Source organism: Vipera ursinii, assembly GCF_947247035.1.
Source record: "Vipera ursinii genome assembly, chromosome: 1".
Taxonomy (NCBI): domain Eukaryota; kingdom Metazoa; phylum Chordata; class Lepidosauria; order Squamata; family Viperidae; genus Vipera; species Vipera ursinii.
The window spans coordinates 49,710,659-49,732,557 of NC_139512.1; the positions used below are offsets into that span (position 1 = coordinate 49,710,659).

Sequence of the window (21,899 nt, forward strand, 5' to 3'; positions counted from 1 at the left end):
ATAGTGGTAGCAGAGTCCACAGTTTTAGAAAGAGAATGAAGTTTAGTTTTCCCTAATTAGTGATCAAGTCTAAATCAGGTATGAGGAGAGAGCAGTTCAGCAAGATTAGATTCGCTCTGGGACACATTTCCAAAACACTGAAAAACAAAACAGAATCACTGCTGCTCCTCATATCATATCAGACCAAATTAATCAATGATCTTCAATATTTTTAAAAAATGCCTTTCTGGGGCAGACACCATCCAGCCCTTCCAAACAAGAGAGAAAAGGGTATTAAATTCTTTGTTCTTGACGAAGGAGCTGCCCTTGAGGACCACTCGGAGGCTTCAGCTGGTGCAGAATGCGGCCGCTCGAGTTGTGATGGGGGTTTCCCGATACTCCCATGTAACACCTCCACTCCACGAGCTGCATTGGCTCCCGGTTGCCCTCCGGGTGAGATTCAAGGTGCTGGTGATGACCTATAAAGCCCTAAATGGCTTGGGTCCGGGTTATCTGAGGGAACACCTGCTGCTAGCATCAAGATCCCGTCGTCCAGTGCGCTCCCACAGGGAGGGTCTTCTCAGGATACCGCCGGTAAAAGACTGCCGGCGGACAACACCCAGGGATAGGGCCTTCTCAGTGGGTGCACCTGCCCTTTGGAACCAGCTGCCAGTGGAGCTTAGGACCGCCCCCGACCTCCATTCGTTCCGCCGGGACCTGAAGACCTGGCTCTTCGAGCTCTCTGGCCCAGGCTGAGAATTTTAATTTTAATTTTAACTGGGGTTTTATTTGTTCAGGGACGGATATAATTTTTTTTAATCTGTTTTTAACTTTTGTATTTTTTGTTTTAACCACCCTGTAAACCGCCCTGAGTCCTTCAGGAAAGGGCGGTATATAAATATAATAAAATAAATAAATAAATAAATAAACTGAAGCCAGCAGTGTTAATAGGAAGAATGATGTTGGTTAGTATTTGAGGCTCCATATAAGCAGGTTTGTTTCTCTTTTCTTACAAAGAAAATAGTCCCCCAATTTGCTGCCCATAAAAAGATGTTAGGAACTGCCTGGCTGTGAGCATTAGCAGCATGAGTAATTCACATATGAAAGAAAAAATGGAGAGGAACCAGAGATGTCTCCTTGAAGCTAAGTAGGAGCCTGACTAGGAATCCACAGGGATCCCATTTCCTTCTTAATCTGCTCAGTCTGTAATTGTTTCCTAATGACAATGTCCTTGTTTGGCCCCAGCAGACTCAGGGAAAAGACTGACACTGACATCTCCCATCTCCTCACAACTATTATGTCTATTCCATTAAACAGTGCATCCTATTAATTGCTGCACATTGTCCACATTCACAGCAAAGAATCTTCAGAGGTAAAGCAACAGCTATTCAGGGCACCCGTATTTTCTCTTCTAAAATGATGGCTCAGTGATTTTCGCATTTCGGAAAGAATTCTGAAACTGAAATGCACATAAAGCTTTAATGACAGAATATTTAGTTGTAACAAATATGAGGCAGCTACTACACTTCAGTGTCAAAATGTGCCCAAATCACTTCAAATATGGGCCATTACAATGTGTTCTATATAGAATTGTCCCTGAAAAAACATTTGGAAGCTACAGGTAGTTCAACATGTGGTAGCATGTGAAGTAATGGGCATGCCGCCGTATGTCTAGGTGACACCACTATCCGTGAACTGCGCAGATTTTCATTTGGCTTCTCTTCCAATTCAAGGTGTTGATTATGATCTATAAAGCCTTTCATGGCATAAAGCTTAGCTATCTGAGGGAACACCCATCTCCAGTAGTTTCTGCCTGTACAGTAAGATTTGGCAGAATGGATACATTTCAGATCCCTTAATTAAACAATGTCAGTTATTAAGGCTTTGGAAAAGTTTCTTCTCTGCATGGCACCTGTCCTTTGGAACAGCACTCCCCCAGAGATACATATGGCTGCTCCACTGATAATTTTCTAGAAGTTGCTGAAAACCTAGTTATTCTTCCAGGAGTTAGGGCAGCATGGTGAGTGAGCCTCTGTATGACTTTTATGTTGAGATGGAGATGGAGACAGAGACAGAGGTGTTCTGGATACATTATATATCTTCTATTTCAATTTTATTGTTCTGATGTTTTAAGATACAATAGGTAGAGATGGATGCATGGATGGATTTGGAGAAAGTAAAACACACATACTCCAAAAAAAATCCCAACAAACCAAGTAGAGAAGATTCAAGAATATGAAAGAAAAAAAGAACTGAAAAGCTGATTTGAGGCCTAACCAAGATTCTGGAATAACAAGTTATAATCCAAGCAGGCAGCAACTCCATCTCACTTCTTTGGTGTCAGTGTGGGTAGCAGCCATTTTTCTTTGGCTTTTCTTAGTGCTGTGGTGCTGCAGTGTGTCCTGGCCCTTCTTTTGTGTGTGATCAGGTGGTTGCTTGCGAAGCTGAGGATCTGGTCCGTGTGCATAGGTTTACGGTAGATGCAGGTTTCAGTTCTCCATTGTCCAATCTCCTTACATCTATGTCAAAGAATGAGAGTCTGTTATTTGTTTCCTCTTCACGTGTAAATTAGATACCAGGGAATATGTTGTTAAATAGGTGGTGTGTTTCTTCAATTTGGGAGCATTTGATGATGACAAAGGTGTCATCAACATAACATGTCCATAATTTTGGTTGGATGGTGGGTAGAGCTATGGATTTGAGTCGTTGCATGACTGCTCCTGCTATGAGGTCTGATATGGTAGATCCCATCAGGGTGCCTGTACTTGCTTGTACATTTTCCCATTGAACTTGAAGTATGTGTTGAGGCATAGATCCTGGAGTTTCATGATGATTTTTGTGGACATGGAATGCTCTGTAGTGGCATCCTCTTTGGGGGTATGGTGTTCAGGTGAGTAGCTGGTGTATGGTTTGTTTAGCCAGATCAATGTCAATCGAGGTGAAGAAGGAAGTGACATTGAAGGAGACCATAATTTCTTCCTTGTTGATCTTCCTTGTTGATGCATTGGAGAAATTGTTCTGGGGAGTTTGTTGAGTGGGTTGAGTCATTGACCAGGTATCTGAGTTTCCTCTGCAGGATTTTTGCTAGTCTGTATGTACCTAGGTGTTCCAGGTAGAGGGACAATTGGGTATAAGGACATCCCATTTTTGTGCATTTTGGGGTCCGTAGAACCTGGGTGTAGAGGATGTGCTTTCTCTCTAGTGATGTTAGCTATTTTCCTTTTTCCATTTTTCTTAGGATGTCTTTTATTGTTTTTTAGCTGTTTTGTAGGATCATTGTGGATTATTTGGTAGGTATTAGTGTCACTGAGATGGTTTTCAACTTTGCAGATGTAGTCCATTACTACTGTGTCAGTCTGCCTTTGTCTGCCAGTAAGATACAACTACTGCTTAGAGGTGAAAGTGTTGAGAATTCCTTTATTATGATCCTGATAAAAATGGCTCTTCCAAAGCTGGTCTTTGTATGGGGAGCACCTTTCAAGGAATTACTTCATATAATTCATTAAGTACTTTTGGACCAGAGCAGGGAAAGAATGAGAATGCTGAGAAACTGTAATAATAATAGGAAATGCCCAGAATAAAGCTACCAGTCCTTTTGCCTGGAAAATAAATGTTTTTACCCTTTTACATAGCACTTCTCACAAGGGGAGACTGGAAGTTAACATGTGCTAAGGCACCTGGTGAAAACAGGGGAGAAAGAAAATGACATGGCATCACAAAACATTGCTAATCAGGCCATTTTAAAGCTGCTGGAGTTTTACTTGCTTTGGGGCAGCCCAAGAAAGCCAAAGCATTCCAGAGTGATCTAAGCCACAGCAAGGAGAGATCAGACAATCAATAGATCAGGTTCTAGAAGAAGATATTCTGCCAGTCTGGGAAATTGCCAGCCAGGTATAATTAAAACCCTAATGTCTAAATAGGGAAGAACAGAGAAAGCTACGCAGAGAGCCAGCTATAAGCTTAAACTAAGCACATGTCAACCAGAGAAGGATTAATCTAGAAACACAAGTTTACTGGCATAAGTAACAGTAAATCAGTGTTGCTTCTTATCCCTTTATGGCCAAAGAAGAAAAGGAAGATGGAAATACACTTGTTTAAATGTGTAATTGAAAACTGCATAATTAGCTTTGCACTCTTGAAATTGAAACTAACAAACTTTAAATTACCTCTTTCCATTTCTTTTCCTAAATTGTTCTGTTTCCTTTGAGAGAAACATACGGCTATATACAGCCCCCAAACAAAAGAAGTGCCCCAAGATAAGGTGCTGATTAAGTTCAAATCCTGATTCCACACAGATTACAGTAATAACCTTTGAGTTCCCAATTCCCATTTTCTGTGCTTAGCAGGAACTGCTAGTTTTCAAACCAATAGAGATGCTCAAGCAGGGAATATACAACATTTGGGAATATGCTATCAAAATGCGAGTCAGGAATAATCATACTTTCAGAGTAAGCTTTAATTAGTTTTTCCTACTCTTTTTTTGTAATATATTTTATTGATTTTTTTTAAAAAAACATAAATCGCTTAATAATTGGTGAACGGTGTGTTGTCTGGGTTACATTTGTAAAACAATCAGTAACAATTGATTTCTATAATTCATAATCCACATAATAGTTTTAGCTGATTTCCTCTTTCCCAAAAATATCCTCTTTTGCAAACACTAATACAATTTTTATTGTTTTGATAGATAATAATTAAATATTTTTCCCAATAGTCCTAAAAATAATAATCACATCAATATAATATTTTTTTATATCCAATCATTCTGGTTGCCTTATCATAGATCCTGTTACAGTCCTTATTTTAATTTATTTCTCCCACCAGATTCTAGATATCCTTACTAGTTAAGATTTTCTCAAAAAATAATTACATTTAAGAATTTAACTCTATTTTTCCATATGAACCATCTCACACATTTACATTTCTTAAAAAATAGATAAAACAATAGAAAAAAAGAAAGAAAATAAAGAAGCATAAAAAATAACAAACTACTTAAAATATATATCCCTCCTAAGCTAGTATGTATTTATTTCCTAAATTTATTCTTTTTAACCATAATTAAAAATGTTTAATCTTTAAACATTCCATTTAATACATCTAGTCCTTTAACTCTTAATCAAAATATTTTTATCCATTATAATTTTTAATTTTTTTAATTTAATTTAATAACAATTATATACCGCCCTTCTCCCTGAGGACTCAGGGCGGTTCACGGGCAGAATAAAATAGCGAATACAAACATTAAAAACAAAGATTAAACAGATTGCCCTAGTTAAGTTTCTTAAATTCAATCACATTTAAATATCTAAAACATTTCCTTTATCTAAGTCATTTCAACTTTTTATACTACTCATAGCAAAAGAACAAAAAAAGGGAAAGCATACTATATTATATTTAGAGAATTCATCCCTCTTAGAGTGACATATATATTCCAAAACTTTTCTATTTCGTTAACCATATTCAAACAAATGTTTCTTTTTTAAGTATTCTCTCTGGTAAGTCCCATCATCTATTTTCATAGTTTCCACTTTAGTCTTTTTCTTTTGCCCAGTGTTTTTCTTAAGCAATGTATTTTGCTGAATCAAAAAGTTTTTCTTTATGTTCATAAATGTTGCTGTACGTATAAAAAATAAATCAGGAGAAGTGTCTTTGTACAGGACTTCTGACTTTCCTTGTTTGTTGAAAATCTTTTCCTTTTTCTTTCTCTCCACTTCTCTTATTATTTTCTTTCTCTCCAATGTTCCTGACATCTCTACAGTCCATTTTATCTGGTCTGTTTTCTTGTCCTCAGACTTATTTTGTAGTCTTAAGGGATAAGTTGTTTTTTTCCAATTCTTGTGAATTTTTTCCCACTAGGATTAAATCATGCTTCCTTGTTCTGTTAAGTTCCATCTTTAAGTCTCTATTCTCAATTCTATATCCATTTATGTTTTATCTGCTCCTTCTCTGTTGTTTTCTGGGATTTTTTTTGTTGTAAACTTGGAAATAGATTGATTTATATTTTCAAAGTTGTTTGGGATTTCTTTGTGGTTTAGTCATTGTTGTTTCAATTAGTTGCAGTATACAATATATCTCCTCCTGTGACGTATTTATGTTTTCGTGATATGTTCTTTCTACTTGTCTCTGATCCACAATAGCCAGGAATTTGAATTTTCCTCTTCCTTTCTTTTCTCTGTAAATAGCTTTAGAGTCCCAATTAAATAGATATTTGTAATCCAAATAGTTCAAAAAAGATTTTTTTTCCTAAAATTTATAATTCTCTCTTTGTTTACAGCCCAGATTATTGTTTTTCCTTTTTCACAGCTGTTTTTTGTTGTTAAAGCGTTGAAGGTCACACAGATTAGCTTTTCCCAGATTTTGCCAAGTCTTTTATTAAAGTCATAGCTGTCATAGTCTTCATCTGCCACTAGGTGTCAGCAACTATTTGTTTTTCAATTTCCAAAATGAACAATTATCTTTGAAATGAGAGTCTTAATCATTAAAACAATTTTAGATTTATCCAGATTTAACTTTTAAGTTTCAGGTTTTATATTTATTTCACTTCCAAATATTTTGATCCTCCAGAAAAAGATTAATTCACCACTTCCGTTAGTATAAGAGTGGGGTGGAAATCCCCCTCCTTCCCTTTCAGAGGTATTTTGCTTCTTGGAGATCTTTTCCAGGAAATTAAATGTAAAATAGAAAAGAGAAGATCAAATTCCTCACCTAGTTTCAAGCACACTGTTCAAAGTTGTGTTCGTTAGTGTTTTTGGATTTTGGTTGCAAGTAGCTTGGGGTTAGCTGTCGGGTTAGAAGGCTTTCCCCAAGTCAAATGGAATGGCTGCCACCGTTCCAGAATCGTTGAGCATCCTTCTTTCTTCGTTGCCTCTCCGGGGCAACTTAGACCGATTTAGGGTCCCCAGGCAGGGCAAAATTAGCTGTGGGGGTGCAGAGAATCCGCAAGCCTGCAGTCACTACCGCACAAAACCAGAAATCTCCTCTTTTGGCTTCTTTCCTGAAGCCTCCTTGCTGCTCTCTGTGAAGTAATCAGAGTCTAAACAAGCCTGGCTCTCTGTTTTAAATTCTACTTCGAATTTATAACCAAAATGTTGAAAGCAGCATGTACACACAGTGAATTTTGAGCTGTTGATATCTATCCAAAAGAGATGTCCTTTGAATTTCATGTACAATAGTAGGAAGGGGGTGGCTATTGTGGGACATTTCAGTATCTCTCTCCTAGCCACCCTGCAGATGAGCATTATAAATGTGGGAATATATAGATGAGTAGTATAAATAGTATAGAGAGATATGGACCACCAAGCCTCATCCACCCTGTAGCCTACTAAACTACTAAGTCCCACCCACATTCTAGCCCAGGGGTGTCAAACTGCCGACCGCAGGCTGGATGCATCACAGCAAAACCGCACCCACCCCACTTCTGGCAATGGGAAAAAAGTCATGATACATTGCAACATGTCATGTGACGTTGTGAGTTTGACACCCCTGCTCGAGCCTATTAAGCCTCATCCACACTCTAACCTACTAATCCACTAAGCCCCACTCACACTCTAGCCTTCTAAACCACTAAGTCCCACCCACACTCTAGCTTACTAAATCCCCATCCACACTCTAGCCTACTAAACCTTTAAACTACACAACACACTTAAACCAGGAACATATAAAACAAAAATGGCTAACAAACAATTACTCGATGAGTCAGTTCCAGATATACAGATTCCTTATAAACCAGTGCCTACAAACCTTTACGACAAGACCAAATCTACAAACAAAACAATTACTGATTGGATTATTAAAGAACCAAAGAGACTTGTGAACCAAGAGCTCAAAGCCCTCCAAACACTAGTCAATGAGCTATACAAAAACAAGGTATAATGTTAAGAGATAAACACCATCGCATGCATTCCATAATAATAACACAAAAGTGAAATTTACATTAACATTTACTTTTTTGTTGTTGTTAGTTGCAAAGTTGTGTCTGAACCATCGTGACCCCATGGACAACATTCCTCCAGGCCTTCCTATCCTCTACCATCTTCTGGAGTCCATTTAAGCTCACGCCTACTGCTTTAGTGACTCTATCCAGCCACCTCATTCTCTGTCGTCACTTTCTTCTCTTGCCCTCAATCTTTCCCAGCATTAGGCTCTTCTCCAGTGAGTCCTTCCTTCTCATTAGGTGGCCAAAATATTTGAGTTTCAACTTCAGGATCTGGCCTTCTAAAGAGCAGTCAGGGTTGATCTCCTCTAGGACTGACCGGTTTGATCGCCTTGCAGTCCATGGGACTCGCAGGAGTCTTCTCCAGCACCATAGTTCAAAGGCCTCAATTCTTTGGCGCTCAGCCTTTCTTATGGTCCAGCTTTCACTGCCATACATTGCAACTAGGAAAACCATGGCCTTGACTATAGGCACTTTTGTTGGCAGGGTGATGTCTCTGCTTTTTAGTATGCTATCTAGAGTTGCCATAGCTTTCCTCCCCAGGAGCAAGTGTCTTTTAATTTCTTGGCTGCAGTCCCCATGTGCAGTGATCTTGGAGCCCAGGAAGAGAAAATCTGTCACTACCTCCATTTCTTCCCCATCTATTTGCAGGAATTGAGAGGGCCAGATGCCATGATCTTGGTTTTCTTAATGTTGAGTTTCAAGCCCACTTTTGCACTCTCCTTCTTCACTCACATGGGTTGCCATTTCCTTCTCCAGTGGATCACATTTTGTCAGAACTCTCTGCTATGACCTGTCTGTCTTGGGTGGCCCTACGTACACACACACACACACACACACACACACACACACACACACAAAGGTTCCCCCGCACATGCATGCTAGTCGTTTCCAACTCTAGGGGGCGGCTTCAAAGCCAAAGAGCCAGCGCTTGTCCGAGGACATCTCCGTGGTCATGTGGCCAGCATGACTAGATGCCAAATGCACACGGAACACTGTTACCTTCCCACCATAGTGGTCCCTATTTTTCTACTTGCATTTTTACGTGTTTTCGAACTGCTAGGTTGGCAGAAGCTGGGACGAGTAACGCGGCACTCGGGATTCAACCCGCCAAACTGCCGACCATCTGATCGACAAGCTCAGCGTCCCAACCCACTGAGCCACCACGTCCCTTATATATATACTATACCATGTCTATAGTATATATGTGTATATGTGTTATATATATATATATATATATATATATATATATATATATATATATATATATATATGTATGTATGTTTTTGTAGATTTTCACGGGTACAGGTATGTAGGTCTTGGCATATTCGGGTCTTTTCCCATGTAAGATTGAGAGATGACGAGTGGGACCTCGTCGAAACGTCACCAAGACACCCTCATTCCTACACGGGAAAAGACCCGAATACGCCAAGACCTACCTACCTACATACATACACACACACACACCGTCTATAGTAAACAAATATCCGTTTCCTACTCTAAAGTAGATAATGAAAGACAACAATATCAAAAGCATATCGACTATGAACAAACCAGAGATCTTAAAACTTCTCATTGAAAGAGGGCTTGTTCCCGATGAGACTCCCACAAAGCCACAAATGATCATAAAGGAGGTTGACCGAAAGTACGAGCACCTTATATCGATGCACAATAACCAGAGGTAGGTGATAGTTAGTGACAGAAAGCAGGGCTGTAACAGAGTGTCCCTCAATGTACAAAGTTAGGTTGCACATGGAAGAGTGTAACACACAGCAACAGAAAACCGTATAAGGGTAAGTACGAAATAGCACTTGTGGCTCAACTATTAATCAGATTCGATAAAGAGATCTGCCAAACCCCTCAATAATTAAAACTGTACTCTGAAGGCCCTGCAGTGAAAAGTGCTATAGCTGGTTTAAGGCAAGATTGTGGGAAAAACAGGTTTATTGCTGAATTTTATCACTGTGCTTTAGATAAACAATTTGCGGTTATCATTAATCTCATTTCAAAAAAGGGGTGGTAGGATATTAAAAACTTTAAATGTGATCATACCCTAATAATTTGCTCTAATTGCAGAAACGCAGAGTTCCAGACCGACGAGGCATGGAGAAGGATTTGTTTAAACTGTTTCTGCTATGGCAAGCCATCCTCTTACAGTCGCTTACACCACTTTCAAGAATCTATTAAACAGTTTCAGGGGATACAAAACTGTAAAATTCCAGAAATTCTGTACAAAGATTTAGAAAGGAAGTTTAACAATTAAACTTTAAAAGGGCACGTAATTCAATACCTCTCCAACTAAGGCCCTCTGCTTGTTTCCTCAATACCTTTGGATGTTTATAGTTTTGTTAGGTTAGGGACTAACAAAACGGGTTACTGCTCACAAATGGGTAATAGCAGTGTTCCAATATCTCAGGGGTTGCCACAAAGAAGAGGGAGTCAAGCTATTCTCCAAAGCACCTGAAGGCAGGACAAGAGCAATTGATGGAAAGTAATCAAGGAGAGAAGCAACCTAGAACTAAGGAGAAATTTCCTGACAGTTAGAATAATTAATCAATAAAACAACTTGCCTCCAGAAGCTGTGAATGCTCCAACACTGGAAATTTTTAAGAAGAGATTGGACAACCATTTGTCATTCTATTCTATATTGTATTTTTTAAAATAGTTTTTTATTTATATTTATATGATCATTATTTACATGGACTGACTATAGTTTTAAATTTGGTTTTATTGGGTTAATTGTTATGTATTTATTACATTTATGGTTTAATTCTTTTTTAAATTTTGTATTTTATGTTTTTTAACTTTTTATTGTTGTGAGCCGCCCTGAGTCCTTAGGGAGAAGGGCGGCATATAAATTTAATAAACTCAAATTCAAATCTTTGGAATAATATAAACACTGGTGGCTAATTATTTTAAATACTATGAAATAAGATGTACTAAAAATATAAATACAGCAACAACAAAATTTACACTTAGTAAACTTCTCAAATAATATTTTGTTATGTTCTTTTGATTGTTAAGACCACTATTCATTAGTTGGAACAACATTCATATTGCCTGTTTTTCTGACATTTTGAAGTGAAAATTCTAGAATCCTTGACATGATTTTCAATAGCTATTAGTGCTTACCTAGCATGTAGCATATGGAATTTATCTACAATCTAAGTCTTTGAATATATCATATATGGAGAGGCAGGTAGCTAAGAGTAGTATTTTAAAACATTGGGAGAATAAAGCTACTCCAAACTTGCAGAAATTTATATATTTTTTAAATATCTGAAATGGCTTTTTTTCATAAGGCACAAAAGATTTTTTTATAGCAATTTATTTATTTATTTATTTTATTTATTTTATTGGATTTGTATACCGCCCTATTCCCATAGGACTCAGGGCGGTTTACAGGGCAGTTAAAACCATGAATACAAAAAATAAAAACAATTAAAACAAATTTAGTCAGATTTGCTTGATCTGTTTTGTCCATAATTATGGTTTTCCTTTTGCTTTAGTTTTTTTAATGAAATTTTCTATATTATGTAATTATCGTGTCAGTTCAGATCATATAAAACAGTAGGATCTGAAATCTAATAAATAAGTTTATATTTTTGTCATGTGTTTTATTTTATTTAACTATTCAGATTTTGGTATATTTGCTGTATTTTATAGAATGCATTGTGTTTTAATCGAAAGGCAATATGTTTAGAAAAAATATGAAGAAAACCTTATTTCTTCTAGAAAATTTTATATTCTAGGTTTTGTCAATCAAAACATTTAAGGAGTGCCTACTTGATGAATTTAGAGCACTGTTCATGATAAATCCAGGGCAAATGAAATAGGCTTGACAGGTTCACTAGGAAAACATTGTACAACTTGACATCATTTCAACTTCTGCAAGAGCAGAAGCAAATCTGACTGAGAAATGAAGGACATCACTAGAAATACTGTGAATATCTATCCTGATACCATGGCAGATGTTATTTTTAATTGGGCTATTCAGTAATATCCAAACAGCTACAACAGCTGTTGTTGTTAGTTTGCTTTGTTATTTTTCATTTCTTTAGATACATTAATCATCCAGGCAACCTTTTTACCATCACACCCCCTTTATGCACATTAATTTGTTCCAACCTTCAACCATTGTTCTCTACTGATCTTTATCCAATGATATCAAGATTCTTACTGCAACCCCCATCAATAAGTTTATAATTGCCATAGCTATCATAATTATATACCATTCGGGCTATTAAAATTTTCATGAAAGATGGGAGTTAAATTCAAATTAAACTGCTAAATTAGAGATTCCATTGATCATTAAAGAACGCCTTATATTAATCTCTGTCCCTCCACTATTGACTCTTTACCTGTGATTTGACATAGTCATACTCTTCTGTCCCACGTGGAAAATTTCGAAGAGAAGTAAGGTAGTCAAAGGCAATCACTGCTGTCTAGAAAACAACCCAGACACAAAATCATAAATCACATTCTCTGTTTCCTAGAGTTCTATTAAAAGCATTTTGACACTTCTGATTCCATATCTAGAAGTATAGCTCTTCAGTCAGAACTTGCACTATGTTCTCCTACTCTCAATGAACAATAAAAACCACTCACGGTTCAACACATTACTGTACACTTTATTCTACATTAGTCAGACATCCCACATTCAGTAATATGTTAAATTCTGGACACACTAGTTTAAGGATATAGATACACTGGAATATGTTCAGAGAAATGCAAGAAAGATTATCAAGACAGTAGAAACAAAGTTTTATGAAGACAACATATTTTAACCTTGTGAATAAGTATGTGCAATGGCACATATGTCAAAGGATGTTCCAAAGAACATTAACATATGTTCTCCCTCTCCCCAAAGGGAATAATGGATGCCAATTAAATATTGGGGGGAAACGTTCTTACTGCACGGTCAGTTTGACAATGGAACCAGGTACTCGCAGAAATGGTGGATATGTTTGCTAGATGTATTGAAAAAGAATATAACCATCTCTGAAATGTCTGAAATTGGGAACCCACACTGAATAGGGAATTGCCTAAGTGCCCCTCTCCAACTCTATATTATTCAAAGCACAGTCAAATCTACATACTTGCCTTTCTGCTAAACTTTTTGGCAAAGATTTTTTTTTCAATGTCAGCTTCCACATTCAGTTTCAGTTTAAAATGCATAGCAGAAATAAAGCCTTAAGCAAGGGGTCTTCAAACTTGGCCCTTTTATGACTTGTGGACTTCAACTCCCAGAATTCCTCAGCCAGCACGCCTGGCTGAGGAATTCTGGGAGTTGAAGTCCACAAGTCATAAAAGGGCCAGGTTTGAAGACCCCTGCCTTAAGCATTCATGGGGACATTTCAAAAATGGTCCAAATAACAAGACTTTTTACAAAGTAGACTAAGGATTTCTATTTCAAACATTCAGAATTAGAAAGTAACAGAAGGATGTATTCAGTCTCTTAGATAAAAATCCAAGAGATAAGGGCCTTGCTTAGCTCAATTTCTACTTCATAGAGTCATGACAGAACAAAACTAAACTTTGTTGTCCAATCCCTTGAATTTTCCTTCTACCCACTTTTTAGAACTGCATCATAATTTATAATAGTGTCATCATATTTGTTCTCACAATGACTAAATCTTACTTGTTAGTATTGATATGCATCATACATCAGAACAGTGTAGAGAAAAGAGTTCATATGGTGCTATATCTGGAGCAAATGTCTTTTCTATAGTACTTTTTCTTTTTATTAGATCATCTCACCAACATAATATCCTTCAAATGTGTCAGTCTCCATGCCTGTCATTTGGAAGTCTAACACACTTGGAAAATACCAGGCAAGGAAAGGTGATTAAAAAAATCAGTGAGTCATGTAATTAAGAATGTTTTGCAATCTGATTTTATGACAAAGATTTTGGAGCTTTAACAATGTCATGACAAACAGAATCCCCAAACACTGTGCTTTCTCTGCCATGGAAAAATAGTGATATAAAAAATAAGCCTGAAGTTAAAAGCAAAGACCATTAAGTGGGGGGGGGGGGGAAGAATAGTACTGTAATCCTAAATTAAGAGGTTGGAGTGGGGGTCAAACAATGATTTTGCATTTTCTACCAAATATGCCAGCATTGAAAATATGCTTTGCAATGACTGACATCAAATGTAAATCAGAAAAATCCACATTTAATATACTGTATAATGCAGTGGCTCAATGGGTTAAGATGCTGAGCTTGCTGATCAGATGGTTGGCAGTCTGGCGGGTCGAATCCCGGGTGCCGCGTAACAGAGTGAGCGCCTGTTACTCGTCCCAGCTTCTGCCAACCTAGTTCGAAAGCACGTAAAAATGCAAGTAGAAAAATAGGGACCACTACGGTGGGAAGGTAACAGCGTTCCGTGCACCTTTGGTGTCTAGTCATGCCGGCCACATGACCACAGAGTCGTCCTCGGACAAGCGCTGGCTCTTCGGCTTTGAAACGGAGATAAGCACTGGCCCCTAGAGTTGGAAACGACTAGCACACATGTGCAGGGGAACCTTTACCTTTATAACATTAGCAAATATATTCTCTGAAATCAATTTCTCTTTTAAAATGATTCATCATTTTTAATCCTAAATGTTTTGCATTAAGCATGAAACTTACTGTGGCAACAGCTCTGCCTACTCGAACAACTCCAAAATCATTGGGATCCAGATGCTTGTTGCTGTGCATGTATAAACCAGCAATGGCCCCTGCTCCACTGACAAGTGACACTAGTTTTAAAGCTCTTCTGACCATGGTAGCAAACTGCTTGGAAATAAAAACAGAGGAAACATGAACCTGCAACATAGATGCCACAAATGGCAAAAAGGCAGACAGGCCTTATGTGCTTTAATTAGATCTGTGCAATTCCCTTATTTGTCCAAGTAGATTAAAACAATCATAGACATACCACGTAAAGGTAGTTTCTGAGGATGACAGTTATTAACTCACCAGAAATGTAAACAGGCTTCTTCTAAATAACAGCAATGCAGAGGCAGGGTTATTAGAAAGAGAACTAAGTATTTTTAACTACACATCTTCAAACTCAAATAAATAACCCAGATGACTGCACAATCTCCCAATGAGTCTTTCTACTTAGCTAAGGGAAGAGATTTCTATGTCATATAATTATTTAATTGAAATGACTAATATTTTATGCCTGATTTGTTCTGTTTTGTTGGAGAGATTTTTTTTTCAACAGCAATTCAGATACCTCTTATTCTCACCCTTTTCCTATGTTTTCTTTTATTATCTTTTTAAAGAACTTGTGCCTTGAAAACTCCATTTGGTGTTCTACTTTATTCTCACCTGAAGTCAAATGGGGCCATTTGTATTATTGCTATTATTGAGGTTCTCAAATTACTACAATACTTAGCACAGGATGATAGCTTCAGTAGGGAACCTGAGCTATTAAAAGACACCTGCTTTGTGTGTGGGTTTTGGGGGTTTTTTTGCAATAAAGTGAGTTATTAAAATATAAGGTAAAAGGAATCATTAGAATAAATTGCTTTGGCAATTTTCTGTGTGACAACTGGTATAGCTCTAGCATGTCAGAGGTTAGGAAAAGCTTAAAACCTTGTGAGCCTCAGAATATGTTTCCAATATCCAGATGCTCAGCAGGAGAAGACCCCTCTGATTTCATGGAATGACAAGATGGCACCACCTTTTGGAGGTCAATGTGTTTATGATTTCTCTATGTACAGCTTTTAGTGTTATATTCAATGTAATGTAGTATAGGCAGTGAAATGACAACTCTGCCAAAAAGCAGAAGTGGGTATTCCCAAAGGTGCTTTTTCAACAGGTAACTGGACTTTTTTTATTTTTCTCTGAGAATGTTTCACTTCTCATTTTCGCGTCAGAGTTGAAAAAGCTTCTTGGACAAGAAGCAAAATGTTTTCAAAGGAAAACAAAGTCCAGTTGCCTCTTGAAAAAGCATTTTTGGGACAACCATGACGTGAGTGACTGAGAATCTCCATAGGAGCATTGTTTTCAAAATTCAATTCAACTGTAGTAAAGATCTTTAAGTTATTGCTCTGATTATCCAGGCTATTTATTATTTAAATTGCTCATTTGCTAAGGTCAATAACTCACATCACCTTTGCAAAGATATAAAGATAGTTTAAATCTTTATTATATCTCTACATTTTCTAAAATTAAAAATAGTTCTTTACAGACATTCAATTATCTCTGGGAATACAGTTGACCTTAATTAGTAAAATTTACAAATATTGAAAACATGTTTTCTATGCTGACATTTTAACAAGTACACATCAACCTAATCCTAATGGCAAGCTTATAACTGGCAGAAAATGCTACAAAGAAAACTTTGCAGTTAAGTAGCCCAAGGAAATCATTCTCTATGGGGAAATGCATATACAGATTGAAAAAAAGGAATGTCTTTCCCCCTTTCAAGCTTCTCCCCACTGCTGAGTACTATCCACTCATCCCTGAGTCAGCAGAAAACTATGAAATTTGCTGTTCCTCCTGTTAACCCCATTCGTCCATTGCCTGTTTTGAGTCACTACAGTCTACCCTCTAAGACAGACATGTCAAACACCAGGCCCGGGGGCCAGATCCGGCCCGCAAAGTGGTTTAATGCGGCCCGCGAAGCCATCCTGGAAACAGTGAGGGAACGGCCCCCACTGCCTTGGCCCTGGCCCAGAGACCCTCCTTCTGCCAGAGACCCTCAGATCGGTCCCACTCCTGCCCAGGCCCCCATAGGCACCCTTGATGCAAACGATGTAGAGCTGGCCACGCCCACCCAGTAGGCCATACGCACTCTAGCCACGCCCACCCAGTAGGCCACGCCCACCCAGGCCACACCCACCTGGCCCCCTGAGGGCAACCGCAGTGCTGATGCGGCCCTCAATGAAATTGAGCTTGACACCCCTGCTCTAAGATGTTAGATAACTTGCAGCTTCTCTTAGTCTGTGATTGAATGGGGGTTGAGGGAGAAACACTATTTTAATACTGATACAGCTAAGAACTTAAGCCTATTTTACTCATAGGCCAAGAACAAGATGGAGACATCATAGAAATCCAGCCAAAAAACCCCTATGTTGGTGGGACATGTTTGTGATATGGTTAAGTGTAAATGGCAAAAAGTTGTTAATTCAATTCTCAGACAAAATGTATCTGTTCAATAAGTGTCATCCCCAAATCTTCAAATTTCACTTTTAAAAACATACATAGGGGAATCACAACTCAGTGTAAGAAAACCACATTATGACAGAGCTAGACAAAATTGTAACTACTTTTGATAGAATTTAATATTTGATCTGATAAATATAAAGAAACTATGTACTTTATCAGGAAAACAGTCTTTTGTTCAAGTCTGCTTCTAAAAGTATCAAAGAATATGAACACTGAAATATTCTGAAAAAGGATTAGGCTACAAAAGCTTTTCTTGCAATGACAGCCATTAATAACTGTCTATTCAAGAGTAAGTCCAACTGAATTCAGCATGATTGTGCTCCATGATAAAAGATAGAAGAATGGGGGAAGGGAAAGTATGCTCCACTGACTTTCATGTAGTTGATACCTGAGGAGATATATAATATAGGTTTATTTATATTTATTTATTAGACTTGTGTACCAACCATCTCAACTAGAGCTGACTCAGGCAGCTTACAAATGTTAAAAATCAGTAAACATTAAAATGATAAAGCAGTGAATAATTTACAGTGAAAAGTAAATTGCAGTATTATTATGTTGTAAATTTTTAACATTTAATATCACTAAATTCCTAACTCAACATTCACACACACACACATCCATGGTTAATTTTCTATAGCATTTAGTGCGCTGATCTCAGCATTTAACACAAAACCACTTTTCTTTAAAATGAGTCAATAAAATCATTGTACAGGTTTTATTCCAAGCATGATAGCATCTTCAAGAGGAAACTTTATGTTCAGTTCCCTGAATCATAGTTAGTATATTCTAATGTAATTGATATTCTTTTCCTTTCACATTTCACTTTTGAGCCCAACATAAAGAAATATTGTACCAAGGGTTCCTTGTCCATTAAGGTTTATGTCATAATAAATGTTCATCTTAAAAATGTTAAAATACCCTCGATCGCATTAGTCAACCATTACACGTGAGAACACTTCTAACGCTAGCCGCTTATGAACTAAGAGTCGGAAATAGGTCGACTGAGAAAATCTACAATATGAAACATTCAAGTGAATTTTCTTTGGGGTTGAGTCCAGTAAATTACTGAGTTTTATAGAAATGAGAAGTAACCGACTGGCGTTATGAGTAAAGGATTGCCTGTATTTTGGAAACTGAAGGCAGATTACATCGATCGGATGGGGGGGGGGAATCAACCCTGGCAGATTACTGAAGCAGCAGATTCCATGCATCGGTCTGCAGTTAGAATTCCGTACTGCATTAGAAAGGGCGGAAGCGAAATTATCGAATCACGTTAATAACTGGGAAGGGGAAACTGGCGTAGTCTATTCCAGGGGTAGGCAACCTCGGCTCTTTTATGACTCGTGGACTTCAACTCCCAGAATTCCTGAGCCAGCTGTGCTGGCTCAGGAATTCTGGGAGTTGAAGTCCACGAGTCATAAAAGAGCCGAGGTTGCCTACCCCTGGACTCTATTCCAATCCAATTCATTAGAATCCTCTCTTCTTATTCAACGTTCTAAATTCCACGAAGGTTTCGAGATCGGCAGGAATCATTTCAAAGGTGGTCCCTCCTTCTCCTTCTTCCCCCTTCTCCGTCCCTCCGGCCACCTCCAATAAAAGTCAGATCGACCCCTCCACTCCGCCTCCCGCTCTTACCGGCTTCCTGGGCACAGTTTACCAGGACAATTTTAATTGGCGGAAAATAAAGGTTTCCACCACCACCCCACTTCTCTTTCCACGTGGTACAGACTTTTCCGTAGAGGATGCTGGGAGTTGGATTTTTTTGGCGTGGGGGGGGGGATGGGAAACCAATGCTTTGTACCTAAGAAGCACGCGCCTTGAAGAATTAGGCCAGTGGTGTTTTCAGTAACTGTCGATCATGAAAACGGGCCCGAAACGTTAAACAAAGATCCTCAATATTAGGATCTATATAGAGTACGTACGTAAATAGCAGAGCTTGTTCTGTGACTCTTGTGTGCTGCACCCTAATTGAAAGTGTGCGTGTGTGTACACGTTGAACTGAAAATCCTCATATTCCTTATCCAACTAGCACTAGAAGACTAATCGTGAAAAGAGAAATTAATGTCCTATCAACTTCATTTATCTAGGCATCCCATCTGCAATGTTAAAAAGTAAATGAAAATCCACGCGTGGCTTTGTTGTTGGAATTAAAAAAATAAAGTTGAAAACACATTAATTTGAAGATAATGGACACAAATCATCCACCAGCAATGATAATTTTATCACAGATGTTAGTCTAGTTAAATTATTGAAACACCACATTTAAGGCAATCTGGCAGCACCAGGCAAATCTGGGAAACAGTTTTACTTTGTTTAGTTGGATGGGAGGCTATCAGAAAATATCAAAGAGTTGTAGGCTAGCCCCCCAGAGAAGGAAATATTAAAAGGGCAGAAAAATATATTTCCTCAAAGGATCTTAAAGAGGCAGAAAAGCATGCCCAGTTTTCTTAATTGTCCCAAGTCTCCCTCCCCCAAGCAGATATCAGATCTGTAGAAATGTAAATAATCCAGTAAGGTTGGAGGCCCCCAGCTAGAAGATTAGGAAGACAAAGACACCTAAAATCTACATACCCCACCCAAAGTTTATAAGACAGGGCATAATAGGATTAACCCATGGATGCCAAAGGGCACACCTAGACTCAGGGCAAAATACATGACACAGGAAATACAAAGCTTCAAACAGGAACAGGAACTAACCTCAAGAGACCCAGAGGGTATAAAAACCCACTCCCTTACATGTGCTCTCTTTTCTTCCAGAGCCATTTTTCTGTCTGGCTCTCCTCTTCAATAAACTGCAACCTTTCTAAAGCAGTCACCATGTTGTTTATTCCCAGCTCGGACTGAACCATGATGAAGACTTTTCCTTCAACACAACCAAGGTTCTTGTAATTTCATCTCCCTCTATCACTTCTCTGTTAATAAGAATTATGTATGACTGTCCCTCTAGTTCCCTCCTCTATCTTTTGGACAACAAAGTTGACAGCTAGGGTGGTCAGGGACCTGTTCAATCTCCATTATATCATGAGGCATACAAGTTTCAGGAGCAGGAGTTGACTGAATTTTTTTTAATGTCATCCCAACTGTGTCCATGGAGTTTCAAGAGAAAACTAGAAGTGGAACTTAATCTGTAATACACATTTTAAGAGCCTATGGCATATACAATTCAAAACTTGACCTTGGACCTCCAAGAGTTTACACTAATTTAGTTTTCCTTCCTCCACCACTTCTGTCCCCATATAGTTTATCAAGATTCTCAATAAACTGGAACATTTCCTGTACATCACCATTATTGCTGTCAATAATCAAAGATAAATATGCTCATTAGAAACAATGGAAATGTTGATGACAAGGGAAAATGCTTGCAGGTGTGAGAGCTGAAGCTTCCTGTACAGCTGGTGCCTAACTGAGATTTCCCTATCATCAGAACAAAGAATAATGGCAAACATCACTGATTTCTAAAGCAGCCCTAGAATAATGATGAAGATGATAAAACCGATACTGAAAAGTTTAAATGCATTTTATGGGAGAAAGAATCAGAAAAAATAGAATCTGATGGAGCAGTAAAGTTTTAAAGGAAGGCACACCAGATCTAGGGCAGCAATAATTCTGCTTTGCATTTCCCATTTTTCTGACTGAAAAGGACATTTCAGGGACAGTCTTTTATAAAATATGTTTTTACAAGGAAACCTTTTATACAAATATACACACAGTTATAGACAAATGAAGTAAAGATTTACAGTACTAGAGAAAAATATAAAGAAACACATGACATGTATATACTGAAGAACTGTATAAAACAATATTGCAAATCAGTTATACATGCAGTATAAAGGCTTAATCAGTGAACTACAACTGGATATTCTGAGAAATTAAGTTAAATAAGCCTTAGGAAATATCAGCAACAAAGCTGCAGGAGTTAATGAAAAACCACCAGAACTATTTAAAATCTTACAAGATAATGCAGTTGAAGTGCTTCTTGCCGTTTGTAAGCAGATACAGTATGTAAAATATAACAGTGACCAGGCAACTGGAAAATATCAATTTATATTCCAGTACCAAAAAGAATAGTGCCAAAAATCCTTTTGAAGAATTGCACTTATTTCATATGCCAGTAAGATAATGTTCAAGATCTTGCAATCCAAACTTCAAAGTCCATGCAACAGAAACTGCCATATACACTACTTGGATACAGAAGAAGCAAGGGCACCCATGATTACATTGTGAACATCCAGCAAAACATGGAAATGGCAATTTAAAAAATTCAATTTTGCATTATTGATTATATAGAAGAATTGAGAAGGATTTCCTATATATATCCTATCCCTTCCTCTATGCTTTTTCAGTACAATAATGGAACTAGAGGATTAGGCAACAGTTATTCTTGCCCCTTTCACCTCCAGTTTGAACCACTGCAAACTCAAGGAAACAGACTGGAAGCACTGGAAAGCAGTTTATTTACTTGGAAGGAAGATCTGTCCAGGGTGTTCATCCAGATTAGAGATAATGCTATGTATGATCCAGAAAGGATGGCTGGAATTAATGTTTCTAATTATATGCTTATCCCTCGGGAGCAGAATCTGAATGCTATCTTCCCTAGGACTTTTAGGAGGGCAGTTAAAATGAAATTGTTTTAGAGGGCACATATGTGCATGATTTCTTGAATGAATCACTTTTATAATTTAATGGGATCTCAGTTATATAATCTCCATAAAAATAATACAAACCACAATATAAATAGAAAATCATACAAACTACAATATGTAGTAATATGTAAAATACAATTTGTTTTAAACTCTTAAAACACTATCAATATTAGTGCA

The 21,899-nt window shown here is 37.7% G+C and overlaps 1 protein-coding gene across 2 annotated transcripts in view; it reads right to left on the bottom strand.

Moving 5' to 3' along the window:
• ADCK1 (aarF domain containing kinase 1) overlaps nucleotides 1-14,688 on the bottom strand; it is a gene marked incomplete at its 5' end in the record, with an annotated part of 125,004 nt that extends 110,316 nt beyond the window's left edge. Inside the window, 2 exons of one of the 2 annotated variants that reach the window (XM_083375478.1) lie at nucleotides 12,274-12,357; nucleotides 14,545-14,688. In XM_083375478.1, coding sequence (XP_083231604.1) covers nucleotides 12,274-12,357; nucleotides 14,545-14,679 — 219 coding nt within the window. The remainder of the gene's footprint in view (nucleotides 1-12,273; nucleotides 12,358-14,544) is intronic. The other variant, XM_083375479.1, reaches the window with a different exon arrangement.
• Between the last annotated feature and the right edge of the window lie 7,211 nt (nucleotides 14,689-21,899).